At 58.5% G+C, this 10,447-nt stretch overlaps 1 protein-coding gene across 6 annotated transcripts in view; it reads left to right on the top strand.

The window, feature by feature from the left end:
• CCDC8 (coiled-coil domain containing 8) overlaps positions 1-5,520 on the top strand; it is a 44,644-nt gene extending 39,124 nt beyond the window's left edge. For 5 of the 6 annotated variants that reach the window (XM_073886495.1, XM_073886497.1, XM_073886494.1 and 2 more), the window contains one exon: positions 2,888-5,520. In XM_073886495.1, coding sequence (XP_073742596.1) covers positions 3,463-5,052 — 1,590 coding nt within the window. In that variant the 5' untranslated portion in view covers positions 2,888-3,462 and the 3' untranslated portion in view covers positions 5,053-5,520. Of the gene's footprint in view, positions 1-2,638; positions 2,763-2,887 lie in introns of those variants that run through there. The other variant, XM_025849950.2, reaches the window with a different exon arrangement.
• The last annotated feature ends 4,927 nt before the right edge of the window (positions 5,521-10,447 follow it).

The following is a 10,447-nucleotide window of genomic DNA, read 5'->3' as shown; positions in this document are numbered from 1 at the left end:
ACACACACACACACACACACACACACACACACACACACACACACACAAACCTTTTACCAATTGCAGAACACAAATATCTCATCGGCGAGGTCATTCCACTTGGAAGACTCGACTTTTCGGACTTGGATTCATAAACCAACATTCCTCACACGGGTAGCCTAGGGATTTTTAGTTTCCGGTAGCTTTTCAGGGAAGCTGAGTGGGGGGCTCAGGCCTAAAGAAGGGATAAGAAGCCTAGAGGAGGTGCCGCCCCCCACCCACTCCGGACCCTCCCCTCCCAGAGCGGACCCGCGCTAAAGCGCGTCTCCTCGTTGCCGTGGAGACCGCTGGGCGGCTGGAAACTGAGCACAAGGGAGGAGCGGGGCGGTGGGAGGCCAGGCGGGGGCTAAACTCGCCGGCAGGGATGTAGCTTGGGAGAGGGAGGAGAAAATCCAGCAAAGCCTATCGACCCGGCTCTGCAAGGCAAAAACAACCCGAACGAGCCAATAATTGTGCAAAGGCTTCGCTGAGATCTTCAACCCCACCCCCAAGCATCTTCCTTCCTTTCCTTTCCTCTTTCTCTCCACATCTGCCTGGTTCTTTCAAGAGCTAAATAAAATCCCACGTTGTGAGTTAAATAAAATTATACGTGTTCCTTTTTTATACCTTGTATTAAAGTCATTATTATTTTACAGGGTTTTTTGTTGTTGTTAAATCTTTTCTCTTTTAACAGTTGTATATTTCATTCTAATTGGTTTCCTTTGTAATCCGATGGATGCGATTCTATGCACTGAAACACTTTTGAATAGGGCCCCGTGGCACTCAGAAAGGGTTAAGGATTCCTGAGATAGAGGACTCTGGAGAGGGTAGAGGCCACTCCTATTGTTGGGGGGGGGGGCGTTGCAGAATGACCTCTCCAAAAAAGATGACATTTGGGCAGAGGGAGATTGCCAAGAGAAGGTGGGGCCATAACAATCTGGAGGTTGGGAACAGCAAGTGCAAAGGCCCTGAGGTGGAACTGAGCCTGGTGTCTGATGAGTAGCCAAGAGGTGGGGGTGGCTGGAGTGGAGTCGGTGAGAAGGAGAGAAAGAGAGAAGGAAGTGGAGGAGGTGTGTTAGGGCTTTGTGGCCCCCCGTGAGGACTTTGATTTTACTCTGAGTAAGATGGAGGATTTTTAAGAGTAGAGACAGATCTATGTTCCCTCCAGCTGCTGGGTTGGGGTCGACTGCAGGCAGTGAGGGAGAAACAGGGAGCTGTTTGCATGGATTCCCCCTTACCCGCAGGTCTGAGAATTCCTAACAACAGCGCCCCACCTCCACCCCGCGCACACAGCAGGGTGCCTGGTTCCAAGGAAACTCTCCCTGCAAGTTCACTGCTATTAGTACCAATGCCATTGTGGTGCATATTGTTGCTGAGCCAGCTGCCTCAGAGTTACTGGGAAGCTTTGCACATCCTGGGCCCCACATCCCAGAGACCCTGACCCCCCCCCCCCCCGTCCATGGCCGATTCTGAGGACCTTTGCTTTAATTTAACTTATTTAATTAACATTTTTGACCACTAAAAATCCAAGCAATCCAAAAAGATATAGAGGGGGAAAATACATGTCTCTGCCACCTCTGGGGCTCCCCAGTCCCCCTCCCCAGAGACAGCCACTGTCGGCAGTGCTCGTACCTGAGATCAGTACACCCGCACGTCTAGACCTTTTGCCCGCCCCCCACACACACACATACACACCCAAGTTGGACTGTTTCAGATTCAAGTCCAGGTTCCATCACTTATGGCAGTGGGACCTTGAGCAAGCGACTTTACATCCTCAGCTACAAAATGGGAATGATGGGGGTGGGGCGCTTGGGTGGCTCAGTGGGTTAAGCGACTGACTGCCTTCAGCTCAGGTCATGATCTCAGGGTCCTGGGATCAGAGCCCCTGCATTGGGCTCTCTGCTCAGCGGGGAGTCCCTCTGTGCTCTTCCTCTCTTGCACTTGCTCTATCTCAAGTAAATAAATAAAATCTTAAAAAAAATAAAATGGGAATGATCATCAATCCTATTACCTGCTTCATAATGTTACAGGGAGGATTTCGTGGAGTCGATCCACAGAAAGCTCTAGGAAATGCCCCCATAAAACCTGACTATCCTTTTTACTAGGTGCTTCTTTGTACATAGCTGCATAGTATTTCAGTGTGAGAATCGTACAGCGGAGCCAGTCCCTCCTGATGAACACCACTTGGGTTCATTCATTCACCCCCCAAGCATTTACTGAGCACCTACAGTGTGCCACGCCCCGCGCTAGAGGCTGGGGCAGTAAGATCCTGGTACCAATTTCTCCACCGACCTGTATGCTTAAACAGGTAGGAACGGCTGGTACCCAAAGTCATATGATGTTGAAGCCGAACAGTACAGTACCAGCGGCTTGCCAAAGGCCGGCCGCATTAGCACACCCACGGTTTCTCCAGGGTTTGGCGGGAACCCGCGCGTTTAGTTGGGCAGGTTGGGGAACTGCCGCGTTTCCCGGGGAAGGTGCTGACGTGGGCCGCGGCGGGGCGTTCTGCTTGGAAGCGGTGGCCCCAGGGAGGCCCGGACGGCGGCCACACCCCTGTGGGGGAGGGGAGGGAGGGCGCCCCGAAGGGAGTGGACAGCCCCCCTGTCAGTCTTCCCGAGTCGGGGAGTGTAAGATGAGAAGGGGGAAGGTGGGCCTCACCCTAGGGGAGAGCGAGGAGGAACTTCCTGCCCGCGCGCGCTCCTCCGCGCCGAGCGCACGGGCTGGGAGGCTGCAGGCGCGTCAAGGTCAGCCTGGACGGGGGTGGCCGCCTGCCTGGGGGCGGGAGACCCTGGGGGGCGGGCTGGGCTGCGGCCTCCAAGCGCCTCGGCCATATTGAATAGCCACGGTTGAGTCGTCTTTGTGTGCGCAGGCCTCTCCCAAGCTGCAGGCGCGTCCCTGAGGCAGGAAGAGCCACGGGGGCAGCCGGTGCGCCCCAACTTGGAGCCCGGACCCCACGTCTACAGCTGGCGGTGGGCTTAGAGCCTCAGAACTGACCTCACCCCGACTCACGTAAGCATCCTGGGAACTGATTCCCTCCAGTCCTTGGGGCGGGGGAGCCGGACTTGGTCAAGACTGGACTTTGTGGCGGGCAGAGAAGTTGGGAGGGGTTGGCTCATCCTTGGCTGGAGAGGTGAGACCCTCCGGGCGGTTCTGCGGGGACCCCTCCCACCCTCATCCCCTAAGACTCAGGCCTACGTGTAGTTTGGGGACGTTGCCCCCACCCCCGATTTCACCCTGGAGATCTTAAAGACCCTCGAGAAAAGCCACGTGGGGGGCTGGTTCCCCTGGGGCTTCCTCCCATCCCCCGACTGCCTGATTCTCTGGAGCGTCCCTGATGTCTGCAAAGATGTGGATTTGGACGTCCTCGTGGAAGCCTTGAAGCCCGTGGGGACCTTCAAGAAGATTGGCAAGGTGTTCCGCAGGGAGGAGGACTCCACGGTGGGGATGCTGCAGATCGGGGAGGACGTGGACTATCTGCTCATCCCCCGGGAGGTCAGGCTGGCGGGAGGCGTGTGGAGGGTCATCTCCAAGCCCGCCACCAAGGAGGCGGAATTTCGCGAGCGGCTGACCCAGTTTCTGGAGGAAGAAGGCCGCACACTGGAGGACGTGGCCCGCATCATTGAGAAGAGCACCCCACACCCGCCCCAGCCCCCCAAAAAGCCCAAGGAGCCCCAGGTGAGGAGGAGAGTCCAGCAGATGGTGACCCCTCCCCCGCGGCTGGTCGTGGGCACCTATGACAGCAGCAACGCCAGCGACAGCGAGTTCAGTGACTTCGAGACCTCCAGAGACAAGAGTGACAAGAGTGACAAGGGTCACAAAGGCGCGGGGCGCAGCAGGAAGGTGCGCAAAATGCCAGTCAGTTACCTGGGCAGCAAATTTCTGGGGAGCGACCTGGAGAGCGAGGACGATGAAGAGCTGGTGGAGGCCTTCCTGCAGCGAGGGGAGAAGAAGCCCAGCGCGCCACCTGCCCGCCGCCGCGTGAACCTGCCCGTGCCCATGTTTGAGGACAACCCCAGGCCACAACTGTCCAAGGCGGACAGGTGGCGAGAGTATGTCAGCCAGGTGTCCTGGGGCAAGCTGAAGCGGAGGGTGAAGGGTTGGGCGCCCAGGTCCAGCCCCGAGGGGAGCGAGGCCCAGCAGGCCTTTCCCAGGCTAGAGAGAGTTGGGGCATCAGGGCCGGGCAGAGCCAGCCAGGGGCATAATGTGGGCAACACAGAAGATGGGCAGGGGCCGGAGACACCCCCAAGACGATGGAAGCCCAAAATCAAATGGGCCTCTTTTCGCCGTCGCAGGAGGGAGGAAGCAGCATCCACAGATCAGGGGACAGGGGCTGCAGGTGATCAGAGGGCAGAGGCTGCAGATAATCAGAGGGCAGAGGCTGCAGATGATCAGAGGGCAGAGGCTGCAGATGATCAGAGGGTAGAGGCTGTAGATAATCAGAGAGCTGAGGCTGCAGATGATCAGAGGGCTGAGGCTGCAGATGATCAGGGGGCTGAGGCTGCAGATGATCAGGGAGCTGAGGCTGCAGATAATCAGGGGGTAGAGGCTATAGATAATCAGAGGGCAGAGGCCATACCTGTCCAGGGGGCAGAGGCTGAGGATAATCCAGGGGCAGAAGCCATAGCTGTCCAGAGGGCAGAGGCTGCAAATAATCAGAGGGAAGGGGCTGCAGATAATCAAAGGGCAGAGGCCCCAGTTGTCCAGGAGGCAGAGGCTGCATCTGATGGGGCAGAAGCCATAGCTGACCAGAGGGCAGAAGCTGTGCAGAACCAAAGGGCAGAAGCCCCAGCTGCCCGGGGGGCCATAGGGACAACCCAAGGAGCTAAGGCCCGGAAACAGGTCAAGACAGTGAGGTTCCAGACCCCTGGACGTTTTTCGTGGTTTCGCAAGCACCGGAGAGCCTTCTGGCACACTCCCCGATTGCCAACCCTGCCCAAGAGAGTCCCCAGGGCAGGCGAGGCCAGGAGCCTTAGGGTGTTGAGGGCAGAGGCCAGAGCAGAAGCAGAGCAGGGAGAACGAGAAGACCAGCTGTGAGGTGAGGGCAGGGGCTCCCTGGAGCTCACCGCCACCTGCCATGCTGTCACCACCCAGGGCGTGGCCTCCCCCTCCCGAGCTGGGATGGAGATGCCCTTCCTGTGGCCATACTTGAAAATGGAGCTGGACAAGGGCCGGGCAGCGGGCCTCCCATCTCCACCCAACACCCCTCTGTCTTGTTAAAAGTTTATCTTTCATGCATTGATTTTTAAAAAAAAAACAGACTCTTTCTAGTCACCCAAGGAACGTAAAGAAAGAGCCGTACAAAGGGGTTGCATCACTCATGATTTTAACTTCTCCAGTGCAACTCTAGGTGCTCAGCTTGAAGGGGGGGGAAAGTGGTGGAGAAATTCTCTCCCCTCCCCTCTCCCTTTCTCTTCTTTTCTACTGCCCACTTAACATTGGCTGCCTCCTTGAACTTAAAAAAAAGGGCGCAAGCCAACATGCAAATAAAAATGTTTACCACAAGATTTCCTGCCTTTGGATTGGGTAAGTGACAAATGCTCCAGGGTTATGTCGTCACTCCCTTGTGTTGCCTCTGCTCCCACCCTCCAGGATGGTGCCCTGTGTTTATGTCACTTTGCGTGCCATCCCCGTACCCCTGGCTCCTGGCCCAGGGCCCGCATGTTACATACTTCCCCCGACCTTGGTTACATGGGACAGAAGAATCATCTGGGAACACAACCAAAATTCAGATTCTAGAGCCCTTCATGCCAGAGCTGTGAATTTGTTCCAGCTGCCTGTGTGGCCCAGGAATCTGTTTCGATCAAGCCCCCTAAAACCTCCTGGGGCAGATTGGCCACTGGGCGCATTGAAAACTCTTTGCAATAGAGACAGGCCAAAAAGCCCGATCTGGGTGTAATGTGTAGTGAGCTGTGACTGGCACTTATGATCGGGGACAGATAGGGTTGCTAAGGCCCCGTGGGCACTGGGGGACCTCTCTCTGTATTATCTTGTGTCCTCCAAACCCCAACCCCACCCACCAAAAACAGCATATGACCACACTCCAGCCTCGCTGAGGGCGGGAGGAAAGAGAAATCATGGAGGAAGGAGACCTGGAGGCCAGCTCTGTCTTGGCAGGGCTGCAGGCCTGGCCTGGGTTTTTTCTTAGTTTGTGCTTCTAGAACTAAAGAATCACCTGCTCTCACCTGCTCCTGTTCTGGAAGTAGTAGCTGCTGGTGCTCCTTTCATAGGATGCTAAGAGTCCCTTTGCACGTGGTACAGTTCACAGTCCCTAGCCCAGCAAGGAAAAGCCCCAAGGGAGTTTGGAAGAAAGACAGGGTGTGGACCCCACCTGCAGGGATGGACTGTGCTGGGGGCCAGAGAATAACTAGGCTGGATGGGGCCATCTCTGGAGTGCCCAGTGCATGCTCTGGATGCCAGGTTGGTGGTACCAATGGGGGCTGTCTCCATCTGGGAGAATTGCAGCCACATGCCCACGAGGGTTTGGAGTCCTGGAAGGGGAAAGAAGGTGGGAGTAGAGATGGTGAGAGACACCAGGAGGAGACTCCCAGATTTGGGGCCAATCCATCCCTCCCACAGATTCTCCGTTTGTCCCTCCCATCCCCAGCAATCCAGGCATGAGCATCCAGGGAGGCCCAGGAGGCAGAGACCCCTTGGGTTCTCTGAAATTGTATCAGGGCTTTCATGTTACTTTTAATCTAAGGGGATTTCATTTATCACCTGAAGGGCCCAGTCCCCAAATGCAGCCCATGGATGCTTCCAGGGTTATGGTTTCAAACATGCCAGGATTTCCATGGGGGGAAGCACCAGAAAATAGGAGGACACCCTAAATGTGGACACTCCTAAATATCCTCAAAGAGAAAAACGATGGAACACATCCATAGAGGTGCCACCTTGCGACACCAGGGACTTTCTGAGTCCCCCAGCTGGTGTGCCTTGGCAGGAGGAAACCACAAAGGGGCAGGGTAGGGAGGGATTTGGAGCCTGGCTCACCCCTAGCACCGCCCCTTACAAGCTTTGTTACGTTCCCGCTGGTTACCTCGTGCCTCTTTGTGCCTCTACTTACTCATCTTAAAGGGGGATCCCAAGATTTGCAGAGACAGTGGAAGAAGACGTAATGTGTTGGAGTTCAAATCAACCCCAACAGACCTCATCTCTCATCGTCCAATTCGTGTTCTACGTGAGAGACAGCCAGAACTTCACGAGACCTCTCAGCCCTGATGAGGGCCCCTGGGACAGGGGTTGCCAGTCCCGGCTGGTGTGTGGAATGACCCTGCCCAGGCTGCACGCTCAGAGATTCTCGTGCAGGTGGTGCAGGGTGTGGCTGGAGCTCCCAGAGCCCCGAGGCTTGCTGGGTGATTCCAACGCGCACCCGGGACCGACAACTGCTACCCCAGGGCTCCAGGAGATAATCAGACCCCACAGCAGACCCCCCCCTCAAGCTGGTGGTGCAGCAGAATCCATCGGACGGTCTTCTAAAACACGGACTGCGGGATCCCAACCCCAAGGGATTCCCTAGGTGTGGGGTGGGCTCAAGAATATGCTTTTCTATCAAGCTCCAGGTGATGCTAATGCTGCTGATCTCAGGACCCCACACGAAGGACCGCTGTCCTCCAGCAACGTCCACTTTCCGCAGCCTGACATTCAGAGGTGGAGCTTTGGGCCTGGAAGGCCCTGGGCCAGGGCGTGCCGCCTCCTGCGCGCTCGGCGGGAGCCTTCGCGGGCGCGCCTTTAACGAGCGGTCCTGCAGCGCCCCCTGGTGGGCACCGCGGGGGCCGCAGTTGGTGCGGGCTTTCTCCCCTCTGGCGGGTGGTGGGTGGTGGGGAGCCGGCGGCGTCAGCTGGTCCTGGAGCCCTCGATCTTCCCTCTAGAAGTTCTGGGACCGGACGCCATTCGCAGGAGTCCCGGGACTCGACCGGGCCGAGCGGCCGGGACGGGACAGGTCGGGCCCGGGAGTGCGGGGCGAGCTTGCGTAGGGGATGGGGTTGGGGGGCACCGCGGCCACAGGCTCTGGAACGGTAAGCGGTTATGCGAGGGAGCCCCGCAGGAGGACAAACCCAAGTTCGAGCTCCCTTCCCCGCCTCCAGAGCCCCACTTTCCTCATCGGGGAAATGGGAGTGAAAACCTGCTTTCCTCCTATTCCCCCAGCCCTACTCTACGCACAGAATCAAAGAAAGACACATCCAACCCAACCCCAATCTCGTCACCCCACAGACGCCCACAGGGAGGTGGCACTGGAGGGGTCCGCGATCACCCGTGAATGACCCCTCGGATCACGGGCCTGAGCCGTTCCGCGGCCTGAACGCGCCTCCCTCGGGCACCCGCCTGCCCCAGCCCTCCCCCCTTCGGCTCTTCGCTCAAAGGTCACCTTCTCCGTGACGGCGTCCCCGCGCCACCCGAAATGGGCGACGCTGGCAAACCCTGCCCCGCCGACGGCTCGCCCTGCCGCCTCCCCGGGTCGCGCCATAGCGCGCGCGGCTCCAGAAGCGTCTTCTCAGTGTCCCGGCCCCACGGCGCCCCGCGAGGGTCCGCGTTTGTGGGTGTCGCTCCGGCCGCCGCGCCAGCGCCGAGCGAGCCCCGAGCCTGGCTCCGTGTCCCCGCGGCCCGCACCGTCCGTCCCGCCTCCGCCCGGGCGCCGCCTCCTCCCGCCGCCGGGCCCGCGGGCGCTCGGCTCGGTGTCCTCGGGGCTGCGCGCCACCGTGCGCGGGCAGCGTGCTGGCGCCGGGGACGCGGCGGGGGACAGGGCGACCCCAGCCCGGGTCCCGGGGGCGGCGCCTGAGCGCTCCCGCGGCCCCTCGCCCCACGGTGGCCCACCCCCGGCTCCGGGCCTGACGCTCGGCCTCAGCCACCGTCCCGACTCGTCTGCCCGCCGCGCGGCGGCCGTCGGAAAGCCGGGGCCGGGGGACGCTCTCCGGAAGCTGCCGGGCCTGCGGTGTTGGCGGCGGGGGCGTGGCCCTGGGTCCCCGGTCGGGGAACGCGGCTGCTTGGTGCATCCTCTTCAGCGCAGCGACCCGGGCTCTGGGCCGCAGCGGCGCTTCCCGGGGCCGGAGCAGCTTGCTGCACTCCTCATCTTGGGGCGACCTGACCTTCCCTTCTGCACTTTGACCTGCAGTACCCGTGTCCTCAGCGGGGCGTCTGGAAACAAATTAGTGTGGCAGGCGACAATCCATCAGAGCTTGGACAAGTGGGCGTGTGGGGGAAGCGTTACATTTAGATAGGGTGGTCAGGGAAGTCCTCCCTGGGAATGGGACAGTTGCACAAAGACTGGGATGAAGTGGAGGGTGGAGCTATGCAAATATCCTGGGGAAAGGCACTCCAGGCCAGGGGGGACAGCAAGCGCAAAGGCCCTGAGGCAGGAATGGGCTCCAAGTGCTCCCTGAACAGCAAGGAGATCTGAGTGTCTGAAGGCGCGGGAGAGTGGTGGGCAGTGAGGCAGAGAAAATGCGGACAGAGGAACCACTCCGGTGCTGTCCCAGAGACCTTTCTGTGATGGTGGAAATGTCCTATACTTGCGCCAGAATGGTAGCCAGAGTCTGGTCCATGCGACTCTGGAGCATGTATAAGGCGGCTGGTATGGCTGAGGAAAAGGATATTCCATCTTATTTAATTTTATTTAAATTTAATGTCCCTTGTGACCAGAGATTACTCTATTGGACAGAGCAGGTCTAGACCACTATAGTAACTTCAGTTTAACCTGTGGGGCAAAGGAAGACTTTGAAGGGTTTGGGGAAGAGAGTGAGGGAATCAAACAGCCAACTGAGTTCCAAAAGGGCCCCTCTAGCAATGCTGTGGCCATGTATGGGGGAGAAGCAGGGAGGGAAGCAGGATCCCAGTAGGAGCAGGGATAGGACCCCCTTAGTCTGGGTCTATGGCAAATCTTAGGCCCAGGGGCCAGGGGCCAGGACTCATGGTGAAGTGTGGGAGTGGGGTGCTGACTACAGAGGGCTACAGGCCAGAGAGTGAGGTGAAGGGTCCACGTGGGCACCAGGTGAGGTTGGGTAGAGACTAACCTGGGGGCTAGGGAACAGAGCAGACACAGGGACCAGATGAGGTGCAGGGGGATTAGGGTAGGAACCAGATTTAGGGGTGATGGCTGGGCCCCAGAAAGTGCAGCCGGATGGGCCAAGAAAGGGCATTCTAAGGATTATGGAGTGCTGGGGCCTCGCAAGATACAATAAAGCAACAGACGGCTCAGACTAGAGTGGGAGGAGGAAGCCAGAGGTGGGAGCAGGGAGAAGCTAAAGCAAGGCAGAATTTGTACGGCTGCAGACAAGTCAGGGGGCTGCGCCAGGGGGACAGCGACTGAACACGCAAGGGACACTGGGTATAAATCAATGACAGGACAGTCCCGGGTGTTCCGGTTGGATTTCAGTTACGGGAGGTGGGGCATCCCCGGCCCCATGGTCCAGAGCACAGAGACCCAGGCCAGGAT

Source organism: Callorhinus ursinus, unplaced genomic scaffold (assembly GCF_003265705.2).
Source record: "Callorhinus ursinus isolate GAN/ISIS: 27379988/994484 unplaced genomic scaffold, GSC_fseal_2.0 scaffold71, whole genome shotgun sequence".
Classification (NCBI taxonomy): Eukaryota; Metazoa; Chordata; class Mammalia; order Carnivora; family Otariidae; genus Callorhinus; species Callorhinus ursinus.
The sequence above is the reverse complement of the archived record's forward strand: the minus strand, read 5'-3'. Positions and strand labels throughout refer to the sequence as shown.